Source organism: Labeo rohita, chromosome 7 (genome assembly GCF_022985175.1).
Source record: "Labeo rohita strain BAU-BD-2019 chromosome 7, IGBB_LRoh.1.0, whole genome shotgun sequence".
Lineage (NCBI taxonomy): Eukaryota > Metazoa > Chordata > Actinopteri > Cypriniformes > Cyprinidae > Labeo > Labeo rohita.
Window position 1 is genome coordinate 23,634,830 of NC_066875.1, and position 26,311 is coordinate 23,661,140.

The 26,311-nt window shown below is 35.7% G+C and overlaps 1 protein-coding gene across 1 annotated transcript in view; it reads left to right on the forward strand.

Annotated features, from left to right (window-relative positions):
• Positions 1-5: 5 nt before the first annotated feature.
• vps35 (VPS35 retromer complex component) overlaps positions 6-26,311 on the forward strand; it is a 40,402-nt gene continuing 14,096 nt past the window's right edge. Inside the window, exons 1-14 of the mRNA XM_051113677.1 lie at positions 6-20; positions 269-400; positions 5,722-5,820; positions 5,967-6,063; positions 6,238-6,361; positions 12,502-12,684; positions 12,947-13,160; positions 14,391-14,474; positions 14,631-14,740; positions 15,087-15,183; positions 15,289-15,437; positions 19,885-20,092; positions 22,965-23,120; positions 23,488-23,610. Coding sequence (XP_050969634.1) covers positions 6-20; positions 269-400; positions 5,722-5,820; positions 5,967-6,063; positions 6,238-6,361; positions 12,502-12,684; positions 12,947-13,160; positions 14,391-14,474; positions 14,631-14,740; positions 15,087-15,183; positions 15,289-15,437; positions 19,885-20,092; positions 22,965-23,120; positions 23,488-23,610 — 1,791 coding nt within the window. The remainder of the gene's footprint in view (positions 21-268; positions 401-5,721; positions 5,821-5,966; positions 6,064-6,237; positions 6,362-12,501; positions 12,685-12,946; positions 13,161-14,390; positions 14,475-14,630; positions 14,741-15,086; positions 15,184-15,288; positions 15,438-19,884; positions 20,093-22,964; positions 23,121-23,487; positions 23,611-26,311) is intronic.

The following is a 26,311-nucleotide window of genomic DNA, read 5'->3' on the forward strand; positions in this document are numbered from 1 at the left end:
GAGAAATGGGCGTGGACAACGTAGTTCGAGTCAAATACATATAAACCTCAACTACTTTTGAGTATTCGTCAAATTATACTATATAAGACCAAGTGACGTATACAATGTTAAACGTTGATCAGAGAAACTTTTTTCATTACACCTTTTTTTTAATTGTTAGACAATTAGGACGATATAATGACACAACCCAGCCAATAATTGTATTGTAAATAAATCACTTTTATTTTTGTAATATTGTTTCTACAGCGTTTACAAGTGAATACCCCAGCTCTCAGGGCTTGTTGTGCTGTGTGTGGGTAGTGCTCGTCATGAGGCGGAACAGCAGCAGCGGCAGTCACATGACACGACACATTCACAGGGGGGTCATCCAGTGTTTCCTCTAACATACCTAATAATCATGGTAAGATATAAGCGATCATCGCATGCATAGACTATGCTGGATGCTTTATATGCGCCGTTAAATTGATCATAGCAGTGATAGTGTCAGAGGGGCTCTGAGATCTCTTGACAGACTGTTTTGCGTTTGTGAAGATAGCCGTTAGCATTAGCGTTTGAGATGCGGAGGCCTACGTACACTTAATTATTCTCGTTTATTCCCTCTGTCTTGATTTATTCTACAAGCGGTTTATCATTTGGCCTGCAGGTGTAGTAAACTTGCAGCCGTTGTGTTTCGCTGTCATTACAATCCACAAGTTTTGTGCAAAATGAGCTTATTTAAACTGCTAATCCTGTTAGCATTAGCCTTGTTATTTCTTCACAGTAGTGATCATATTGGTATTTTAATTTATTGTTATCATATATCTACGATAAGTTTATGTGGAGGTTTTTTGCTTACATGTGCATTGCATGTATTTGAATAATGGCAGTGTTTTAAATATGCATAATGTTAGCGGTGCTTGGTCACGGGTTCATTCATTCAGTTTAAGGCAGCCCTTAATCTGTCATGTTTACCGTTGTTCATAACACTTTTGAATTGTTATTCATGTTAAGTGTAACTGTCTGGTACTTACAGTAAGAATGGGTCGTTTGGGAGGGGTGGTCGTAGATTGTCATTACGTCTGTCACCCCCCACCACAGCCTGCAGATCACTGACACTTCAGTTATGTAGCTACTATGTAATCACTGATAAACTCGTGATTGCATACATTTATTACGCACATCATCAGATTTATATAGGGCCACTGTTTTAGTTCTTAAAGTTATACTTTCATAACTTTTATTGCAAAAATGTTTGGGAATGTCACATGACTCTCTAGCTGTAGTGTTATACTTCCCTGTATTTCGTTTCTAAACAATAATTTTGCAATTCATTTACAGCTATGCACAGTGGTTTTGTGCCTTCCTATTTCTAAAATAGGCAAACATTTTATTAAACATGGCAAAAAACATTTATAAAAGAAATGGTGACCAACTACAGCAGGGGTGCACAACCCTGTTCCTGGAGAACTACCTTCCTGCACAGTTTAGTTCCAACCCTGATCAAACATACCTGCATGTAATTATCAAGTGCTCCTTCAGGTCCTAATTAATTGGTTCAGGTGTGTTTAATCAGGGTTGGAACTAAACTCTGCAGGAAGGTAGATCTCCAGGAACAGTGTTGAGCACCTCTGAACTACAGCACTTAAAATTAAACTTTTGAAAAGCAGTGTATATGTTCAAGGAAAAGTGTCTTTTATACGTGTTTACTACTACTCAAAAGTTTGTGATTTAATATTTTTTTTCCCCCAGAATTCAGCAAGGATGCATTAAATTGATAGTGACAGACTGTGACATTTCTATTTCAACATCGCTGCTCTTTTGAATGTTCTATTCTTCATTTGATGATAATATTAATATAATGTTCTATTTTCGATGATGATAATATTAAATGTTTCTTGAGTACCAAATCAGCATAGAAGATGATTTCTGAAAAATCATGTGACACTTAAGACTACAGGGTCATTCTGGCTAACTTTTGACTTTTGCTAATTTTTTTTACCTGAAGAAGGGCAAACATAAATGGTGATGAAAGCCAAAAATAGATAAATAAATAATAAATAAATTGAATATTTAATGAGTAATCCAAAGTAAGGTTTTTGAGATAGATCCACACTAGTGTTGTCACGGTACCAAAATTTCAGTATTCGGTACCAATACCAGTGAAAATCCACGGCTCTCGGTACCAATTTCGGTACCAAATCAAAACACAAAAACATGAATTGAACAACACACTATTTTTATTTATAACAAACAAAAATAAAACAAAGTTTTGACTTGGAAGCTGGTATTTTGAGCTGAGGTGATGAAGCATTTGCTGGAATCCCCATTTTTCACTGTATAAACTGGCACTTAATCCATACATATGAATTCAGCAACAGCTCGGTTCAGTTTTCTTGCCTTTTTGTCGTACTTCTGCTGCTCAAAAGCATCTGGAACCATTGTCTGCTTAGGAGTTTGGTTCGTGGTCTTCTTCAGCCTGCAGCTGTAAAAGGAAAATATAATATACTTCAGTAAAACAATGGGCTGAGTCTGACTAAATGCAATATTAGATTGACACCAGCTAAACAGAACTTTATATATAACTTTTCAGTAAATAACAAACCTCAGCTTTTTATAACAAAGTTAGATAAGATTACTTATACTGAGTGTAAGATATCAATGTTACACAGACGGAAACTGTAGTATTAAAAACACTTTACAAAAAGATAACATTTAACATGACTTAATAAACAAGTGTTACATAGCAATTATTCTTCTTAATTTCAAAATGTATTCATAATTTATTTTAAATTAAAAGTTGTATCTGTTGACATTATTTCACGCACAATGAACAAACATGAACCATCAAATGTTTGTATAAAACAACATTCACACACATTATTAATGTTCACTCACTGTAAATTTATGTTAGATAATATATTAAGTCATGTTAATGAATAGTATCTTTTACCAAACTATACTGGACTGTATTTGACTGTACTTTTATTTAATCAAACTGCGCAAACTATATTTTATAGCCTAGAACTGCTTTTCTGATGGACCGATTTTAAGGCATTAACCATACATTTGTACATTTGTTCTCTAACACACATATTTTAGCTACACGGGTCATTTAAAAGCCTCAGGTGTGTAAAAATAGTACACTATCATGTCCTTTTTTTTTTTTTAATAAACGCTATAGGAGCATTAAACACTTAATAAAGAAGTTTATTCTAATTCTCGCGTTAGCATTAGCCGCGCTTATGCTAACGATTAACTAAGCAAATGGCGATGTTTATTTAACGTATAATTTTTATAACAGAAGCTCTAAATATAAAATTAAATTAAAACTTACCTGCTTGAACTTTCATTAAATCTTGGTGTCGGTCTTTGAGGTGTTTTATTAAGTTCGATGTATTTCCTCCTTTTGAGAAAGAACTTCGATAACACCGTTTGCAGATGGGGTTCTGATGATCTATGATGTTGCCCTTGTCATCAGTCGCAAATACAAAATATTTCCACACGAGGCTCCTTCCTCCTTTCTTTTCAACAAGCGGATTCAGAGCAGCCGCATCAGCAGCACCGCCGGTCGCCGTGTCTCTGTGCTTTTATGAAGAAGACGCAACTGGGCACTTTTCGCATAGCGCAGCAAGAACCGGGTTGACCGGGTGCTCGGTACCACCGGTACTTAAGAAAACCTGGTACCGTAACATTTAATTTTTTTTAGTACCGACTTGGTACCGAAGTACCGGGTCTTTTGACAACACTAATCCACACACTGCTAAAACACAATTATATGCACACACCATGTAAAAGTGAATTTTGCCTCCAATGTCCGTTTTAAGGAAAAAATAATACTAATAATAAAAAATAAAACTAATGTTGTAAACTATCCAGGGAACCCTCTCATTTGGTACATTAGAGGTTAAAATAAACAATAGCACTATTATATTCAATGCTGTTAATTTTCAGATATGATAATCATATTAAAATAAAAACAATTAAATTGCACATAAGGTCGTTCTTATAAAAAATGGTCTTCATCCCAGATTTATTCAAACATGCATATGTAATTAACAGTAATTAAGCTTAAGTGTTTTTTTTTTTGTTTGTTTTAATATAGTCAACTAACTAAATTTGAACAGTGGATAACTTTCCTGAGGTAAATGCAGCGCTAAGTGGCATTGTTCACAAGCTGTTTTATGTAATGTCTTTCTTTTTGTTTGAAATACTAATTGAGTGATAGATTTCAGTAAGTTTACTGTATCTTCCTGTGTACCTTCTGATTTTCATTCATGTTTATTTTGTGCTACAACTTGTATTAAAGTGGAAAAGACTCTCATGCTGCCACTTGAACTAAAGCAGCTACACAGCATTCTGTCACACCACATTTAAAGGAGAAGTTCACTTCCTGAACAAACATTTACAGATAATTTACTCACCCCAAGATGTCATCCAAGATGTTAATTTCTTTCTTTCATCAGTTGTAAAGAAATTCTGTTTTTGGAGAAAAACTTTTTAGCAATGTTCTCCATATAGTGGATTTTTATGGTGCCCCCGAGTTTGAACTTCCAAAATGCAGTTTAAATGCAGCTTTAATATGCTCTAAACAATCCCAGCCGATGGAAGAAGGGTCTTATCTAGCAAAACGATTGGTTATTTTCTAAAAAAATATTTACGGTTTATATACTTTTTAACCTCAAATGCTCATCTTGTCTAGCTCTGCAATTTGCACTCATTTTCTCCTCCAACATCAAAATCGTCCAACACTGCTGTTTTACCTTTTTTGTAGAGGGCGTTTGACCTTCTTTGCACGTTCATTTTGTAAACACCGGGGTCGGTACTTCTGCAGCAATGTAGGACAATTTTGAAGTTGGAGGAGAAAATGAGATGGGAGTTTTTCGACATACCCTAACTGTACTGAACCAGAGGTACACAGACTATGCATGCACATGACAGAGCTAGACAAGATGAGCATTTGAGGTTAAAAAGTATACATTCTAATTTTAATTTTTTTTTTTTTTTTTTTTTTAGAAAATAACAGGTTGTTTCTCTAGATAAGACCCTTTTGGTGATTGTTTAGAGCTCTTTGAAGCTGCATTTAAACTGTATTTTGGAAGTTCAAACTTGCGGACACCATATAAGTCCATTACAAGAAGAGAAATTCTGAAATGTTTTCCTCAAAAATGTAATCTTTTACGACTGAAGAAAGAAAGATATGAACACCTTGCATGACAGGAAGGTAAGTAAATTATCTGTAAATGTTTGTTCTGGCAGTAAACTTCTCCTTTAAGACCGTCAAATCATTGTTTATTGATTGAAGGTTGTGATAAAATTTACAGGACATGGCAACTCTTTCCTTGAACTACAAATGATTCATGGGGCCAAATAGAACCCATGTTAATGGTTGTGCATTAATGTGTTATTATTGCTTTAACCTGGACAGGCTTAAATTCAACATAAGAAACACGCTTTTCCTACACATTTTGATTCACGAAAACTAATCGGCACTGATCATTGCTTGTTTTTAAACAGTAGTGCAGATGATTGCTTTTATGAGCCAGTACATGTTATTAAAATGTAGGTAATATGGTAATAATTTTGTATCCAAACTTTTTACTGTTTGGACATGTTGAAATTAATGTTGATGTTGAACGAAATTACTCAGTTACTTAGTCAAAATTACAGTTTTTTTTTAAACAATTTAAAAGTTTTTGACACTAGTTTCTAGTTTGATTGTTTGACTGCACCCGTTTCTTCCAGCCTACCACACAGCAGTCGCCCCAGGATGAGCAGGAGAAGCTGCTGGATGAAGCTGTGCAGGCAGTCAAGGTTCAGTCATTTCAAATGAAGCGCTGTCTGGTGAGTTAAATTCATGAAAGTTTACAGTTTCCAAAACACTGTTACACAGCAGTCTGATGCTTCTTGCTTTTAACGATAAAAAAAGTTACATTGCAGTGTAAAAGCTGCACCCTTACTGTTTATGAACATTTATGTCCTTCATCCAGGACAAGAACAAGTTGATGGATGCACTGAAACATGCCTCAAATATGTTGGGGGAGTTGAGGACTTCTATGCTTTCTCCCAAGAGCTACTACGAACTCTGTATGTGTTTCCATTGCATTGTGTTTAAATAGATTAGAAATCATTTGCACTCTCAACATTAAGTATTTTCTTTAGTGTTAAAGAACAGTGTACTATGCTGTTATACATGTACAGCTGCTATACATGTCATCTGTAGAGATTTCTTTTATTTATCGTATTCAATTCTTTTTGTAGATATGGCCATCTCAGATGAGCTGCATTACCTGGAGGTCTATTTGACAGATGAGTTCGCCAAAGGCCGCAAGGTCGCTGACCTCTATGAGCTTGTTCAGTATGCAGGGAACATCATCCCTAGACTGTGAGTATCTCAGAAAATCGCCCCAAATACTGTAACTGCAATAAGACATTTTCTAGATGTTACCGTTCTAGTCACATTTGCAAACACTGTGACTATCAAATAAAATTGCCAATAGAGCAGTCTGCGTCCGTTTGGTGATCTTGTTAAGATCCAGAATTTCACAAGTAGGCTGGCACCCACTGTTTAATATTCTTGCTCATGTATTTCTCCTGCAGATTTTTTTCATTCTCTCTTTCTCACTTTCTTTTAGCTAGTCTGATCGTACCACCAGCTGTTTATTCAGTGCCTTCAGTTGTTGACTTTGTAGCAAGTCAATACTTTATCTAACATCTTAACTCACTCCATTCATTCTATTACACAGCATCAATTTTCATTTAGAGTGAACGTGCCTTGGACAAAATTTGTGTTCTTATTACATAGGATACCGATTCATTCAGTGAAAAGGAAAAAATATTCATTATGCTATAATATCATAATATTTTAGTCACCATCATGGCATCATAACATAGTTTCAAAAGCTTTAATCAAAGTATTTTCTTGTATCAACTGAAGCTATCTGAGTTATCTGAGATTCTTCAGTCCCAATAGCTCTGATGTGGATTATATAATAATAATAATAATAATGCAACCACACAAATTCCTAAAGGGAACCCTGGGTATTAAGACTTGTATGGCTTAATATAACGTAAATGAGGTCTCTTCCTGAAATATGTTTAAAAACCCTTGAAGTATTTCTGTTATTTTAAAAATCCACGTCGTTATATACATATTTTGGATCATTAGGGGCACCATTATTTTGATTACATAAATGGTTGCACTCGGTGAGCTACACAACAGAAAATAAAGTACTGAGGCAGTGGATATAAGCGTAGACTTAAACCAAATGCCATATCAACAATTTCTCCCACAAAGAGCCTAAACATCCCTGGATATTAAGTTAGATCCGTTCAAAAAAAAATCCTTCAGTTTTTCCTACGGTGTCATGACAAGCATCAGCATGTTTACATCCTTTGTAGTTGTGCTCTACCAAAAGCCTCAAAGGCATCAGGGCCAAAGTGGAGAGAACAAAGACACGGGTGTTTAGGAAGTTTTATTCGTCCACAGGCATCTTCCCATTCTTTTCTCCTTGTCTTATTGCTAGGAAAGCAGTGAAGACTTACATCCCTTCTCTTGTTGCCCTCCAACTGAAATTTACAACCAAAAGCCGCACAACGTGGCATCGTATCAGTATTTTATTTTCAAAGTTGCTTATTCCGAGTTGTGTCACGGTGCGCCGCAATAGGTAAAGTCTGTATACACTGGATGCGACAAAGTGACCGTTGCAAATCGTTTGAACTTTGTATAAGCACGTCATAAATAGAACGCAGCAGCAGCTTACTGTCAGGGATTTGTCATGTTGCGCCGCGCCGTGCCGAACCGTGTCCAGTGTAGACAGCATCACTGATTATAATGGGTTCTGCTGTATTTTGTATGCACCACTCACGTCTGGTGTAGACACTGTGTAAGCTGCTAAACGCTTCATTGTGAAACATGCAGTGCAATGAACTATGTACTTATTTGTGGCCCTGGACCACAAAACCAGTGGCATGGGTATATTTGTAGCAATAGCCAACATTACATTGTATGGCTCAAAATTGTTTTCTTTTATGCCAAAAATCATTAGCATATAAGCATAAGTAAAGATCATGTTCCATGAAGATATTTTGTAAATTTCCTACCATAAATATATCAAAACTGAATTTTTGATTAGTAATATGCATTACTAAGAACTTCATTTGGACAACTTTAAAGGTGATTTTCTCAATATTTAGATTTTTTTTTTTTGCACCCTCAGATTCCAGATTTTCAAATAGCATCTCAGATTTCACTAGTGTCTCAGACAAATATTGTCCTATCCTAACAATATATACATCAATGGAAAGCTTATTTATTCAGATACTTCATAAATCTCAATTTCAAAAAAATTACCCTTATGATTGGTTTTGTGGTCCAGGGTCACATTTAATTAAAATACAAACTGTGGTGTTAGTCAACCCGCTGTTGGAGAGAACAGAGTGGGAAACGCAGCTGGTATCGGTTTATCGATACTATGGATAATGAGCCAGATTTACTAACAGCCTGCACCAGCACAAATCCTCTTTTGGAAGTTAAAACAACTGTCAGGATTTACTAAAGACATGCGATGAAAAAAATTAAGCATGAAAAGGTGTGAGCATATTTGCATCTGAGCTTATTGCATGGTAGGAATTTCCCTTTCTAACAAAAAATATATGGGAGAAGAGTATTTAAAGGGGTCGTGAACTGCCTTTTTATTATTTTTTTTACTGTTCTCTGAGGTCCACTTATAGTAATAGGTTGTTTTCTGTCCTGTTCCCCCTCATCAGAATGCTCTGTTTGAATAGGCGTGTCGGATTGTAGACTAGGATTGTAAAGTAAATGCCCACTGCTATGATTGGCTAACTGTTGTGTATGTTTGACAGCCTGCAACCTTTATAGATGGTTATAGATGACCACATATTCAAAACAGTTGTGTGGTGTGACATTACTGTCAGATCCAATATTATCAGCACAGCATTGTCTTTTAGTTTTAATCTTTCTGAAAATCCTGGTTTGATTTGTGCCTTGTTTGTAATCAAATCCACAGTAAAATGAAGGGAACAAAGGATCAAGTTCTTACTGACACAGTCTTGATCTTCATTAAAAATAAAGTTCATCCACTCTTTCCTAATGTTGGGATCCGAAGAAAGACAAAGACTGCAATGCAAAGACTGTGTTTTTCCACAATTTGGCATTGCACAGCATCTTGTTTTCTTCTCTGTCATGCAATTTGATTTATTAAAGTTTACTTTGTTACTTTACTGGTATTTGTGCCATTATTTGAGGCCTCAAAAAGCATAAGTCTTAACCCATTTTCTGCATGACAGGGTTGTGAGAGTTGCTAATTTGCATTGCTCTTGAGACATTGCTTTGGTCATTGTGGAAATGGAAGCTGGTTGTTTGTGTTCCTTAATTTAATCACCCGCAGAACTTTCTACTCTTATCTGTGCTTTTATGGGATTGCAGCCTCATCTGCCCTGTTTAGTAAATCTGGCACTCTGAGTACTGAAACAATTTCACTTTTGTGATTTGTTGTATATTGGCTTTCCATAAATCAGTCTTAAAGTTAGGGAGAATTGTAAATTAGCATCGATTAAGTTTGAGCAGTGTGGATTGGGAGAGAAAGAAATGAGAGTAGAGTGAGAGCACAGTTAGAACGATGTTTGATTTTTTTTTTTTTGGAGCTCCTCCATTGCCTGCTCACCCTTTTTTAAGATTTACATTTGGCATTTTTGCTTTCATTTTTATAGGACAGTATGGAGATGACAGAAAGGGAAGTGGGGGGTTCGAACTCGGGACGCCAGTAGCACAACGGCACTATATATGTCGTGCACAGCCCACAAGGCTGTTGGCACAGATGCTGCCTGCTCATATTTAATGAGGTGTGTGCTAAAACAGATTGATGGAACACGTCTGTTTGAAGAAAAAGTAAGGCATAAACAAGCAGTGCTTATGTGAAACTAGAAAGTAAGTACAGCCCCCAACAGTTTTTCTACTGCATTAAAACTCCCCTTTTATACAGAAATTAAAGTGATTTTTGGGTTACTCCTTTGAGTATGCTTTTTAATGATTGCCAGAAATTATAAAATGGTTATCAGGAGTTGGCCATCACTGGGGAGCCTGGCATCAGCAGTGTCCTCTGGGGCGACACAAGGCGCCCCCACTCACATTCAGTGAAATGTGCACTCCGATTCTCTGACTCAACTGCAGTGCTTTCATGGCATTGTGCCCGCTATCATTTCTGCCCACGCCTCTCATTGAAGGAACTGTGATTTAGCGGGTAACTTTCTTCTGAGCAGCTCATACTGCGTCTTTGCCTCCTCTCGTTTCAGTTGCTGTCTTTCTATATGGGTTGCAGTATTAAAATGGTTACTCTTCTTTTTAGGAGCACTTGTGCTCCTAACTTCAAAAATTTAGGAGCACAGTCAAAATTTCAGGAGCACCTTCTAATCAATAATAAAAAAACCGGATCCAAAATTAGCCTTCCCGTTATGAGGTGATATTTGACTCCTTAAAGTGATTTACAGGAGAATTTTGTTTTTAGCTTTGTAATGGGATTTTTCTAATTTGATTAAAAGTATGTCATCTTTTATGTCAAATTTTTGAAAAATTATATTTTAAAATTTCTAATAAAACAACAGAATAAGAACAAGTAGAATAATAATAAGCTACCATCAAGTGAAATCAGTCTTAACAAAATTAATTAACTACAGAGGTGGCACAGAAGAACACAAAAGTGTCTTGTAAGTGTATTTTCAGATGTTTAATGAGGCTCAGAGGTGGCATGAGTGCAATCGAATTCATAAATTCATGCTGAGATAAATGTTTTAAATCTAAAATTTGGAATACAGAAATATTAAATGATTTAAATAACTTACTGAATCATTCATTCATTTGATTCGTTCAAACGACTGTTTTATTCAGGAATAAAGCAAGTGACTGTCTTTATGAATGGGAAATCGAATGATTGACTCACTAGATTTGTTTAAAAACGCACGTTCATTTATAAACAAAGTGTTTGAATGGAGATTCGCAGCGGCATGTTTGCGACTTGTTCAAACTATTTTTGTCAAAGAAACGGAGCAAAATCAGGCAATACCGTTTTAGTCAGACAATGTAAGTCACTTAAAATTAACTTCTTGTTTATTGAACTGTTGTATTAAATCAACATCACATTTACAAACTCCCTCAAAAAGCATTAAAAGCTGTCAGTCATTGATGAAAGTGACACTGAAATGGTTGTACTGCAGAGCACTGAAATAACAATAACATAACATTGAAGGTCTGAAATGTTTTTGGGGTCTTGAATTCATTGCTGAAAGGACAGGAGACTCACACACTGCCACGTTAATTTGTCCCTGAGGTAAATGTGTGTAATTAAATGTTATCAGTAGCACTTTGTCATTGTCATTCAGAGCTTGTTTTTGTCGACTGGGCATGAGAATCAATAATCAATTTTTAAGCATGTGCCATGTTATGGTATATGCTTCTGATTCAGATTTTGGAGTCCAATTAGCAGTGTAGCCCATTCATATGGTGTTTTTAATGCTTGTGTGCTATTTTAAATCTGTGGGGATAATCAAACACTCTACTAATCTGTCCTAGGTTTAATATGCAGTGCTGAAGAGGTATTTATTCTGGTGAATCATTTCATTGTAAATGATCTGGAAAGTCATCATTATGCTAGTGAATCAGTTCAGTGGAAAGTGCTCACCCTCTGAAATGTAGCAATGGAAGTCCTGATTACTTTTATTTCAATAGGTCTGTTCATGCAAATGAACATGTTACATGTTAATTAATATAAGTCAATATGAAGTCAGATATGGAACAACCTTTATGTTATATAACATTTTTTTTATTTCCTGTATTGAACGTTTCTAACGTACCGCAGCAGCTGTGGTTTGGTAATGGCTTAATCATCCGTCTGAGCCATATGAGCCAATACTGAAAGTCATCAAAAGGAAATGCTAAAAATGTATCAGGATTTAAAAAAAAAAAAAAACAACTCTCCCAGCCTTAATCATGATTTATTCAGTTCTTCTGAATGTACTGATGTGGTATTACTATTTTTTGCAATTTTGTATTAAAATGTCTTAGATTTCATTCCTCTAAATATGTTTGTTTCAGAATTATTATAAACTTACTACATCCAAATGGTAATCAGTCTACACAAAGAATTCAAAGACCAAAATGTAGCTAAATAAACTACTCAAATCCTCAAAAATCAGTCAGGCTCATGGACTAGAAAATGTTGTTTTTGTGCCTGTTACTGAGGAACTTGCATTAAGCCTGGCAGATGTCCTTTATTTCACTTCCACATGCATTGCTTGTATTGCAAAATATAAATGCAGTGTAAAACACTCATCTTCTGGGGTTCATGCTTTAAGTACATCCATCATTTTATTATGAGGCTCGGTATTATTTGCTTTGAAGTTCTCTGATCTGAATTCAAGTACTGCAGTTATGTAGTGCCTTTGTTTTTCCACTTTTTTGTGGTCATTGAGTCATATCCCTCATTAACTTGGCTCTCTTTGGCTTCTCAGGTACCTGTTGATAACCGTCGGAGTGGTGTATGTCCGCTCTTTCCCCCAATCCCGCAAAGACATACTAAAGGACCTGGTGGAAATGTGTCGTGGTGTGCAGCATCCACTCCGGGGCTTGTTCCTCAGGAACTACCTGCTGCAGTGTACGCGCAACATCCTGCCTGACGATGGAGAGCAGGCTGAGTATGACACTCCGTATCTAATGGTTGTGATTGCACCTTAAGTAGCTGAAGAGTGTTGTGACTCACACTGAGCAATTTAAATGATGCCGTAGGATAATCCAATGTGCTAAAATACAATTTAATTCATTGCTAGAAAAGGCCTATTTTCCCACGTTCGGTGCTTAGGCAGCACTTATACAGCTTTTGACAAAATGAATCACTACAAAATCTCATTATCTGCTAAAGATTGAATGACTACCGATGTGTTCTCCTGTTTGATTTAGGGAAGAGATGACCGGGGACATTAATGACTCCATTGACTTTGTACTGCTGAATTTTGCCGAGATGAATAAACTGTGGGTGCGCATGCAGCATCAGGGACACAGTAGGGACAGAGAAAAGCGGGAGAAGGAGAGGCAAGAGCTGCGTATCCTCGTAGGAACCAATCTGGTCCGACTCAGCCAGCTGGAAGGTGTCAATGTGGAAAAGTACAAACAGGTGCATTTTGGTTTCAGATACATGATCTTTCTCCAAAGCTCATAAAACTCTGTTAGGGTTTAAAGGTTGCATTGAAATTAGATTTGACCTTGATTACCTGTTTATTTGTGGGAACCTCAAGCTAGCACTTAGCATAAATCACTGGGTAAAAGAGCCATTGATGGAACGACAACTGCGTAAGAGGTTACAGCATCTTTTGATAGTCCTTTGAAAGCTGTTTGTTAAAGCACTCCATGTTCACGTTCATGAATTAACAATGTGACAGGCTCAATATGTTCTCATTTGATTTTTAAATTCAAGCACCCATACATATGCATAACCCTGTGCCTGCAGGGCAGCTTTTCTGATGTACTTTATTGCTTTTTAACCAGAGGTAAATGAACATTTTTAGCTTTATACGGCCAAATCAAAATTCTGTAATTTATGCTTCTGGCAAACTGCTTAGAGACTCGTGTAGCTTGGTCATGTTTATTTTAAATGCGCACTTTCAATTTTTTATAACCACAAGAGTCAGATTTGGGAAAATGTAGCTATAACACAATAAATAAATAAATAAATTGAATTGTCCATAAAACAGCAATTCTCATTGAGCCATTAGTGAAGAATTCATCAAATATGATAGTAAAGACATTTATAATGTCGCAAAAAATTCTATTCTGGAAAAATGCTGTTCATTTGAACTGTTTATAAAAGAAAAAAGTATCACATTTTCCACAAAAATATTATGCGGTTTAATTGTTTTTAACACTGATACACCACATCAGTACATTAGAATGATTTCTGGAGGATCATGTGACACTCAAGACTCATTTTAAAGGATTAGTTCACCTCCACCTTCCGAGGACACTACACGATGAATAAGGGTTTTATCTAGCAAAACGATCAGTCATTTTCTAAAAAAATATGTTTGTCTTGCACTAGCTCGACTTTACGCATTACGTAATCATGTTGGAAAGGTCATGGGTGACGTAGGTGGAAGTATCGATCCAGTGTTTACAAAGCGAGCGTGCAAAGAGCATAAAAAAAAACCATTTAAACATTTTAAAATCAACCCCAAACTGTAGTTTATAGTATACTCCATGCAACTGTTTAACATATAGTGGTTTTAAAGCAGCATATACTGCAGGCAGAAAATTGCAGAATTGTGCTGTGATTTGCAGTTATCTTGTTTGCAAAAGGATTTGGCAGTGCTAACGAGGCATGTGATAAATATGTGCTGACTCCCCGCAGATCGTGTTGTCTGGGATCTTGGAGCAGGTGGTGAACTGTAGAGACTCTCTAGCACAGGAATACCTCATGGAGTGCATCATACAGGTACAGAAATATCCCAGCACCACTCATCATCCTGTTGAACTTGACTGTAGGAGTGTGCCTTTTAACATGCTCCCCTTTTTTCCCAATTATTTAGTAGGTGTGGGCATGTTATAGTTAGTGGCCTCACAATTTTGTCTGCACTTTCTTTTTCTGCAGGTCTTTCCGGATGAGTTCCACCTGCAGACGCTGAACCCGTTTCTTCGCTCATGTGCCGAGCTGCACCAAAACGTGAACGTCAAGAACATCATCATTGCTCTTATTGACAGGTGGCTTGATGATCCATTTAATTACTGTTCCACTCCAACAGAGATCTGTTGTTTGTGTACTCTATCTTTTTTTTTTTTTTTTTAAATGCCACATGGTTTATATAATGTGAAGAAATGTTAACAGTTTATTTTACAGCGTCTTTGTTGGACATTACGTGTACTTACTATAGTAATAACAATAAATTATGCATAATTGCATGTAATTAGCCCTAAAACTAAATCCTGTTTTCTAACAATAACTATATTGAAAGTACATGTAGTTTATAAATATTACTCAGTACTTAAATGTACTTGTTTTGGGGCCTCTGTATATTGAGTCTTATTTGATTGTGGTCTCATCCCACAGATTGGCCTTGTTTGCTCACAGAGAAGATGGACCTGGAATCCCTGCTGAAATCAAGCTATTTGATATTTTCTCACAGCAAGTGGCAACTGTCATACAGGTATAATATCATACAGTGCCTTTATTGAAATATTGAGTGACTTCGTAAAACCACCATATCAAATTTCAATGTTTATTGTTGCCATCTTTTTTTTTTTCTTGTCAGTCTCGTCAGGACATGCCATCTGAAGATGTTGTTTCGCTCCAAGTGTCTCTCATTAATCTGGCTATGAAGTGCTATCCTGAGCGTGTGGACTATGTGGATAAAGTGTTGGAAAGTACTGTGGAGATTTTCAACAAACTTAACCTGGAACAGTGAGTATTAGTTACGATGTTTTTCTCACTCCATTTGGCGGATCAGCACATGGTCAAAGCAACGCCCACACTCTTTAGCACCACTAGTTGCTATAAGATCTTCAGGCTTCTATTTGCTGGAAGATTTGAGTGCTTAATTTCTGTGATCATGCCTATAATAACTATTTAACCTCTTAAACCAGAATGCTGATCCAGATCTATATTTGAGTTGTTGCACCTCTGCTCATAGTCACTGTGTAGGTGGTTATAAATTAATAAATATATTCATAGAAAACAAGACCAACTGAAAGTATTACAGTGTCATTGGTGGTTAAACATTTTCAGTTTTAGATTTAGATTGTTTAGATTTACTTTTTAATCATTAAGTCAAATCTTGTTTCTAGTGTAACAATTTCCATTGTAGTTTGTATGTAACCAGACGTATACACAGTTTGTATCAATACAAAATGTTTCATTATAATAATTATTATAAAACGTCTGTTGCATTAGAGCTGATTTTTATGAGCTTAATAGTTATTGACCTATTTTCTTGTGATCAAAGAGTTTAAACAAGGTTTTAAAAAAAGGTCTTAAAAAAATCCTAAATCGCTTTTCCGTGAATTAGGGCCTTGAAAAGGTCTTAAATCAGAGCAGCAAGTCTTAAATTCATATGATCATGGCATTAATTTTTGTGAGGGATTGTTTCCTCATGTGTTTCATTTTGAAGTGAAGTGAACGCGTAATTTCTGTTTGTTACTAAAAGTTCGTTAAGTTACATTAATACCACTAATTTAAAAGAGAAAGTAAAATAAGCACAACTCTTTTACAAGCTACTTAAAACCGAAGGAAAGTGAAGAAAAGAGGGAAAACTCAAACGAACTAAAAACAAACAATTGCTTGACGCCGAATTGCCGCTAATTTGAAAGAGAAACTAAAATGTGCACGGTGCTTTTACCGAAGGAAAGCAAGAAAAGAGGGAATACTCAAACGGACTAAAAACAAACAATTGCTAGACGTTGAATTGGTGCTAATTTGAAAGTGAAAGTAAAACTCGAACTGTACTTAGAGAACATATTGCTTGTTTCCCTTTGATTTGTTTTCCTTAAATTTTCTTAAATTTTCTTTAGTTGGTCTTAAAAAGGTCTTAAAAAAGTAATGCCATTCAAAATACTTGACATTTATTCATCATCAAAACACAAATTATGATCTTTTTGATGAAATCAAAAATGGAGCTTTCTGAACCTGCACAAACAGCAACACAACTACCACGTTCAAGGCCCAGAAAGGTAGTAAGGACATCATTAAAATAGTCCATGTGACATCAGTGGTTCAACTGTAATATGAAGCTATGAATCATGAACATCATGATTCAGTTCATCTGGAAGAGAAGACAAAAATGCTGAAGACCTCAGCTGTGTGGGAGCACTTTAAGCTGAGTGAGCAGCCAAACACCTCATTTGCATTCAGAGCGCATTTTCTCAAAAGCTGGCTATGTCGTAAATAAAACCCAAAGTTTCCTTTTACTTGAAAATGTGGACAAACTTATGTTCCTCGCACACAACATGAAACGAGTGTAGGTAGACTAAGTAGGTACCTTCACTAGCTTGTAGATTGTGATTTATTTGAAAGTTTAACTTAAAGTTAGCCAGCCTAACTTTATTTAGCATATTACAGCTATTTAGCATATTACAGCTTGTTTTATTCTGTATAAGGGAGGGCTGCACGATTATGACAAAAATCATAATTGTTGATTATTTTCTTGAAATTGTAATTGCGATTATTAATTACGATTATCACAATTTACATTGAATGATATATTGAATAGCTTTGAAGCAAATGCATGCCACATTTTTATATAGTTTCATCTTTAAATATTAAAAAAAGTAAATAATTGAAAACAATGAAACAAAAAAAACAATAACATAACCTGTAGGAAAAACACACGCACTCTCACACACATATACACAAACAATCTTAAGCAAGCAGAATAATGAAGGGATTTTTTTCTTTTTGTAATTGCGCCTTTGAACGATTACAGAATTGTGGCATCTGTAATTGTAATCACGATTAGAAATTCAATTAATTGTGCAGCTCTAATATAAGGGAATTCATTTAATTTTATTTAAACTGTTAGTTCATTAAAATCCGCGATGCTGTTTTTTATTTATTAAATTCTTCTTTTATTATATAGCCTACCCTTTACGGTGTCAGTAATTACTGTGCTGCTAATTTCTGATTTGGGAGTGATTTGTTTGTTAGAAAAATGTTAGGCTACCTTATTAAAAGTATTGCTCTTAACAGACCTGTGTGTTTTGTATCACTAGTGCGGTGTCTGTTCTCGGAGCATATAAGCCCTGTCCACGTGAGGCGCGCAGCTTCCGGCTCACGCTGTTTTGTAGTTTATTAATTCTGAACGTATCGTGTGTGCATATTGCACCAAAATGCGATACTGCACTCCCTTGGGTTCGCAGCAACATACCTGCTACACATGAAGTCGATTGGATGTACTGTTCTCGCCATAATAAAAATGCAAACAGACAGACAGACACAGAGATTCCTGCCTTTATTAGAGAGAAGAATATGTTTAGCCCCCACTCTCCGAAGCTTGGAATATTCAGTGTTGATTACTACCGTGTTGATTGATGTCTAAGCAGGATCAAAAAGCTCTTGACATGAGAATGAGTAATTAATGACAGAATTTTCATTTTTGGGTTAACTCTTCCTTTAACCTTGCTGGTCTGTGTTAGTGATCTTTCTGAGATGACGTACAGCGTTGACGTTTGCACTATAGACACACTCAAGCTTTTGCGGTGTGCCCACGTCTCAGTGTTGACAGGGGGCAAGTCAGTGGGAGATTTCAACATTTGTTTCTGATTGTCTTTCAAAGTTGTAAAGCTTACAAAACCCCAAAACAGCACACCTAAGGCTGAAACTTTTGACATAACAGTTTGAAAAGGGCCTGTGTATTGTGTTTCAGGCAGAAATAATTGCAGTTTAATTTTAGGGTTCCTCAAACCAAAGGAATATTAATAGAATATAATAACGCACATTATTAAAGTAAGCACTTCAGTTTTTTTTTTCTATAATATCATGAACACTTGAGTAAGGCGTCTTGATCAAAGAAGAGTAAGCAGATACTACATTTAATGTTCCTATAAAATGTCCTTCCTGTGCTGTCTTTGTTTGCATTTTCATCTTTTTCTCATGTGTTAAAAATAAATGTGATTGTTTCTTTGCTGACGTCCAAAATCTTACCAGACACCTAGCAATTTTGAGGGCGGATGGGATGCCACATAGACATGATGACTCACTGTTTGCAATCACAGTGAGTGACTGATCACAGCACAGGCCAATCATGCTAAGGGCTGATATTTGTCACTAGCTGCCACTTCAGCACACGTCTGTGTTATGTTGTGGTAATGATTTTTGGTGTCATACCTCAAATCTTCCTATTTAAGACATTTGGAAGTTTCGTAAATGCTCACAATGGATGAAGTGCTTTGTGTTTTCCAACATTTTGGTGTATTTTTAGCACATAGCTGCACTACCTGTCAAAAGTTTTTGAACAGTAAGATTTTTATGTTTTTTAAAGAAGTCTCTTCTGCTCACCAAGCCTGCATTTATTTGATCCAAAGTACAGCAAAAACAGTCCAAATTTGAAATATTTGTACTATTTAAAATAACTGTTTTCTATTTAAATATATTTTATAGTGTAATTTATTCTGTGATTTCAAAGCTGAATTTTTAGCATAATTACTCCAGTCTTCAGTGTCACTTGATCCTTCAGAAATCATTCTAATATTCTGATTTGCTGCGCAGTAAAACATTGTTGAAAACAGCTGAGTAGAATTTTTTTTCAGGTTTCTTTGATGAATAGAAAGTTCAGAAAAACAGCATTTATCTGAAATAGAAATCTTTTGTAACACAAATGTCCTTATCATCATTTTATTATCACTGAATTATCACCAAAAAAAAAACAAAAAAAACAATTATACTGACTCCAAGCTTTGAATGGTATAGTGTGTAATGTTACAAAAGCCTTTTATTTCAGATGGATTTTCTTTGGATCTCTTTATTTATCAAAGAATCCTGAAAAAAGTACTCAATCAGCATATTAGAATGATTTCTGAAGAATCATGTGACACTGAAGACTGGAGTGATGCTGAAAAGTAGCTTTGATCACAGGAATAAATATATTCAAATAGAAAGCAGTTATTTTAGATAGTAAAAGTATTTCACAATATTACTGCTTTTACTGTATTATGGATCAAATAAATGTGGGCTTGGTGAGAGATCTTTGAAAAAACATTAAAAATCTTACTGTTTAAAAACTTTTGACTGGTAGTGTATCTGAACCAGCTGTTTTTTTTAAATGCATGGGACCACAGTAGTATGGTCACTTATTGCAACATCAGTGTACCAGCTTCTGTTTGTGACTTTTTGGTTTCTTCTATGTCTTTTTGTGCAGCATTGCCACCAGCAGCGCGGTGTCTAAGGAGCTGACCAGGCTGCTAAAGATCCCCGTGGACACGTACAATAACATCCTTACGGTGCTCCAGCTCAAGCATTTTCCACCACTCTTTGAGTACTTTGATTATGAGTCACGCAAAAGCATGAGCTGCTACGTGCTGAGCAACATTCTGGACTACAACACCACCATAGTGGCCCAAGATCAGGTTTGTATCACATACAGTACTAAATGGTCAGACTGGTGAAGTTTTTGCATGTTTCAAATGAAATTTCAAATATATCTCTTTGTACAGTAAATTACTTTGACTTTCATTACCATACAAAGGTTTGGGGTCTATAAAATTTTTTTAAAACAGTAATTTTGTGAAATATTGTTACAGATTAAAACAACTGTTTTTAAATGTAACATTCCTGTAAGCAAAGTGAATTTTCAGCAAATGTTACTCCAGTCTTCAGTGTAACATGATGCTTCAGAAATCACTCTAATATACTGATTCTGTGCTCAAGTAACATTTCTTAATATTATCAATGTTGAAAACAAGTGTGCTGCTTATGTTGTTGTGGAAACCGTGATGCATGTGTTTCAGGATTCTTTGATAAATAGAAATTTCAAAGGAACAACATTTATTTGAACTAGAAATCTTTTCTAAGATGTCATGACAGTCACTTTTGATCAATTTAATGCATCTTTGCTAAGTAAAAAGTATTAATTCTTTGGAAACTAATCTTGCTGACCCCAAACGTTTGAATAGTAGTGTTCATTGAGATTCTCATCTAAGTCTGCTCTCTTCAGATCCTTTTACCACATTTATATTGAGTTAACACTGTTTAGTTATTGCTAAATAATAATCTCTGCTGTCTGTAACACATTCCTCCAGTAGCCTCTGTCTCATCCATGTAGTCTTTGGAAAATATTAGGCAGGCAGCAGCACACCTTGGTTTGCTGCAGAGTGCCCAGTTCTTGTTCAATGTAGCCTTACCAAAGCAACTTCCTGGAGTATTTATGGCCTGTGAAATCCATTTTATTTCTTCCCAAATTCCATTTTATTTTTTTCCAAATTCGGTTTTAATTTTCCTGGATTCTGCTTTATGTTTACATTTTTCTGGACTCCTTTTTAATGGTTAAATTAAACTTTATTAATCAAAAAGCATGTCTAACTAATTAAAATCATAAAACTTAAACAATTTAACATCAGTTTATTATAAGTTTAACAAAATTACATGTTTAGGGCCCTTTGAAATTATGTGTGAAATTATTGTCACCAAATTCTGTGTTCTAGCATGTCTAATTATTTGAATGCATAAAAACAAGTTTAATTTATTCTTCCAATAGCCTTGTGAAATGTTTATTTTTCTCAGAAATTCTATACTGTGTGGCATAAAGCATTCATTTCATTTATCTTTTAATTAATGAAAATTAAATTTTATTTTTGGCAAATAAAGGTGATTTACTATTACAATTAAAACATTTAATTGAAATATATGATTATTCCTTAAAAATAAGGTTTTAATAATTTTAGTAGTAGTAGCATGTATGTTGATTTTGCTAAACAATAATGTATTTCTGCCGCAATATCTTCTTGTTAAACCAAACTTTTATTTTGACGGGTTGCCGTAAATAATTTCTGTGTGTATATGATATAACTATAGTTTTACTCAAATTAAACTGTAAAATGCTCTGGAGATGTTGTTCATGTATTTATGTCCTCATTTAGTGAGACGGCAGGCGCTAATATCACCGCAAGTGTCATGCACGCTTCAGTACGCGTAGTAAACAAAACAGCACGTCTGTGCCATTCATTAACATATCACAATTTGATTTAAGTGTAATGACCTACTTTTGATTAATTCATCCAAACTTTGACAAATTCCATTACATTCCGTGTTAAACTGTAAATTCTGTTAACTGTAAACTCCATGTTTTCCACATCGCGAAAATCATTGGGCCCTAAGTATTATACATTTTGCTTTTGGAGTGGTTTTTGCTGGGTAGATCTGTATTTTATCATCTCATTTATTTAAATGCTTTAGGTCAATTACATCTTTAATTGAACTGATGATGCTTCACATACTGATATATTTCAAATATTTTTCACATACAAGAATATTTGCTCTTGGGTCATTTTGGTTCAAGTTGTAATGTTAGTCAAGTTTAAGCAGAAATGCAGAAAATTCGTAGGGCTTCACAAGCTTTCTAAAGCCATTGTATTTCCATTTTGAATATATGAATATGTAACCAACATTTGCTTCTAAAATAGCAAGTGACTGACAGGTTCAGGTGGCCTACTGTCGGTTTCCTCCTTTCTTTTTATGCCAAGTGCCATGGGTTTAGAGCGCTGCAGAGGTTTTTGATTGCTTTTGGCTTTAAATGGCGTTTCACACAACCCCAGGGGTTTTCTCTACTTGTTTTTAAAAGTGCATTGTTAATTCTCCCTAAAATTTGTGACTCCTGTGGGAAAGGTCAGCTGTGACTCAGACGGGTCTAGCCATCGCACCAAGGGAGGAATATATTGATATTCCTGTGTTGGAGAATGTTAAAGCTCATCTGGCCTTTTCTGTGGACTGTACCAGAAAAGCAGCATCCTTTCTTTCACCCACTCATTTTATGAGCAGTTGAAAGAGAGCATTGAGTACATAACAGCAGCGAGCAACCATTTGAAGCCATTTAAATTTGTTTACTGTAGAGCACAAAATAGCAAAAATAAGGACTGGATGAAGCCAATCTACAATTGAATTATCCAGGTCTGTTTAAAAAAAAGTCGAAGTTTATTATTGCAGTTGGAGTAAAGTGTTTACATGACATTTTAAAAAGACACATTATTGCTTTAGTCTGACTGAAATCAAACTTTTAAAGTGCACTAAGTGTTTGCACTTTACAAGGTCAGTAGCTTATTTATAGGTAGAATGAAGTATTTTAAAAACTGTAATGCATCTACTTTCACATATATTCAGATCTCTCCACAAATTTTTTTAAAGTCACTTTTGGTGTATTTTTAGGGCTGCCAAGTAGCCTTCTACTGTGTCTTAACTATTTGCACCCAGCATTCTAGGCATCTTCTCATGGCTCTTTCCTTGCAGGTTGATGCGATCCTGAACCTGGTGTCTACGCTGATCCAGGACCAGCCAGACCAGCCTGCTGAGGATCCTGACCCGGAGGACTTTGCAGAGGAACAGAGCCTAGTGGGCCGCTTTATTCATCTGCTGCATTCAGACGACCCTGACCAGCAGTATCTGGTACACGGTCTTTCCTCTCTTACCGTCTCCTTTCATCATATGACAGAGCAATGCATTGTTAGCCTCCACTCAAAGAAGTCTATAAAAATGCACTGCTGTTAAGTGCTCCTTATTTGTGGGGAAAGTACAGCGTGTTTCTTTGATCATTTCACGAGCGCTGGATCCTAAGGAGAAATAATCCCCTTGATGGAACATCATAAGCAAATGACTGACAATGTCATGATTGTTTGACATCAGCCAGAACTGGTCTAATTAGCTCCCAGTGAAAGTTGTTTTATTCCGCATTCAATCAGTTGATGAGGTCATCATGCTGCTTAATGAATTATTCAAATCGATTTATCTACTCCTTCTTTCATGCCTCCCACAGATTTTAAACACTGCCAGGAAACACTTTGGCGCTGGAGGGAACCAGAGGATTCGACACACTCTTCCCCCGCTGGTGTTCGCTGCTTATCAACTGGCCTTCCGTTACAAAGAGAACTCCTCCTCAGTATGTCCCACATTCAACCACACAACATCCTACTCTGCCATGTCATCACCTGAAACAAAACACTGTCATCTGTCTAAGTAGCAGCCTTTAGAATCAGCATGCTAACTAAAATGGACCATCATAAAGGAATGGTTTGAAACACCGTTGGCGGACACATGCGTTTGCAATAGCGCCCCAGAAGAGACAGGGTTTTCAAACTTTTGATGCTCAGAAGATCCTTTTAATAAAATATAAAAATATATGTATTATGTAATGCAAAAAAATGCATTTGTACTGTGTGAGAACAATAATAATCACGACAAGAGGTTTACAGAAGTTTTATTACTTCATTGAACAGAAGAAATATAGTATGACTCAATAGAATGAAATAACTAGGGCTGCCCTTGACTAAAGATTTTTCTGGTCGACTAGTAGTCATTCATTTTAAGCAATTAGGCGACTAATTGCACGCTTATTGATAAACCATTTAAGTCATAATAATAAGCCTTTAAATGCGCTGAAGTGCGCACATAAAGTTTGCCACAGCACAACAGCAGAAGTAATGATTATGATCTGATTATGCATCAGAGAAAAACAGTAAAGGCTAACATTATAATGATTAACATTATAATAATTTATTGATAAACTAGTGTTTTCTTTGTTTCTGACTTGAAGTCGGCAAAACTGACTCGTCATCCTCTCAGTGGTGTATCCGCCTGTGTGCATGTTTCACACGGCTTACATAATCTGAGAATATTTGTTGTCCATTTGAATTAGTTCATTTGAAAGTAGATATTTCACTCTCTATAGATATATTTTTCATGTCTGTAAGGCAAATAGGGTATACACAGAGTTTTAAAGTTTTTCACTCAAGTTCACAGAGAACGAGATGGCAGAAAGCGCATCCTGTTTGCTTTCATTATTTTGCAAAAGCGCGTTGTTTTGTTGCTATTGTGAGTGCACACAAATTAAGGTAGAGTCTTTATAGATTCGAAAGATGTATTACTTTTATTTGTGGCCAAAATGACAGAGTATTTTAAGTGCAAGTGACCGCACCGGTGCCTCCATCAGTCATACAGTGAGCGCGCTACTATTCAGCTTCCACACTCCGTACAGACATTTGAAAAGCGCACATTTTTCTAGGTTGAGCGGCCATGTAAAATTGGTACTACTTACATATTTCAGATGATAAGCGATATTTGAAGTTGGGGAATGATAGGTGAGAGTTTGGATGTCCTGCACGATGTACTGTATTACGATCTGTCCATCACGGACTGTGTTGACTTCGCCACTTCCTGTGGATTTTTACTTCTTTTTTTTTTCTGCGACTAATAAAACTTTGGTGGACCAAGCCTTTTCTCATCAGCTAACAGTTAGTTGACTATTAGGGGGAAGCCCTAGAAATAACTATTATTAAAAGAGTCATGAACTGCCTTTGTTTTGTTTTGTTTTTTTTTACTGGTCTCTGAGGTCCACATATGATATTAGCAATATTTTTCAAAAACATAATTTAGAAGTAATGGGCGATTTTCTGTCTTGCTTTGACCCCTTTCATTGGAACGCTCTGTTTGAATAGATTCAGATTGTAGAAGTAAACGTTCACTGCTATGGTTTGCTAACACTTGTCTATGTTTGACAGCCTACATCCTTCATAGATGGAAGCTGCTGTGCTTTAGGTTAAAAACACATAAATGCTCAAATCAATCAATACTATTAAACAATCTGTGACAACTGACAAAGCAGTAGTGCCCACGTAATAAAAACAGTTACTTACATTTGTGTGATGCACCGTTACTGTCAGATCCAATATAGTCAACACAGTATTGTTTTTTTTTAGTTTCAATCTTTCTGAAAAGCCAATTTCATTGTTTAGTTTCTGCGTAGACCTGTGTTTGCCTCTCCCGTGAATTGGTGGGCAGGGCTAAACATTGATCTTCTCCTGGCATTTATCTTCTTCTGTGGAGGCGGTGTTTAGCCACACTGTTACATTATAAAATGGCAAATTTCACAACCTGTCCTTTTGGCAGACTGCCTTTGAAATTTGCTGGTTTTAGACTAACAAGCAAGTTTTAAGTTGTGAAACTTACAGGATGTTTTTATAGTACAATGACTTCTTATATGTGATCCAGGACCACAAAACCAGTCATAAGAGTCAGTTTATTACATTGAGATTCATGCATCATCATCATCATTAGGATAGGACAATATTTGGCTGAGGTACAGCTATTAGAATATCTGGAATCTGAGGGTGCAAAAAAGTAATTGACAAAATCACCTTTAAAGTTGTCTCAAAAATTAAGTTTTGAGATATTACGGTAGGAAATTTACAAAATATCTTCATGAAACATGATCTTAATATCCTAATGATTTTTGGCATAAAAGAAAAATCGATAATACCCATACAGTGTATTTTTGGCTATTACTAAAAATATACCCGTGCTAGTTATGACTGGTTTTGTGGTCCAGGGTCACATATGTCGAAAAAGATCAAAGGAATTTGGTTTCTCAGTTCATAACCCTTTTAATGTCATGAAAATTTAGTAACAATTATAAATTCAGTAATTATTGCAATTATTATGTCAAACTAACATGTACACTAAAAATTAACAGCACTTTTGTCAAGTCCAAAGCTGTTTGTTAGCTGAGAGGTTGCATACATAAACTATAAAAAGTTGTAATCAATAAATTAACTATGAATTAATTGACTGCAATTTATGGAAAC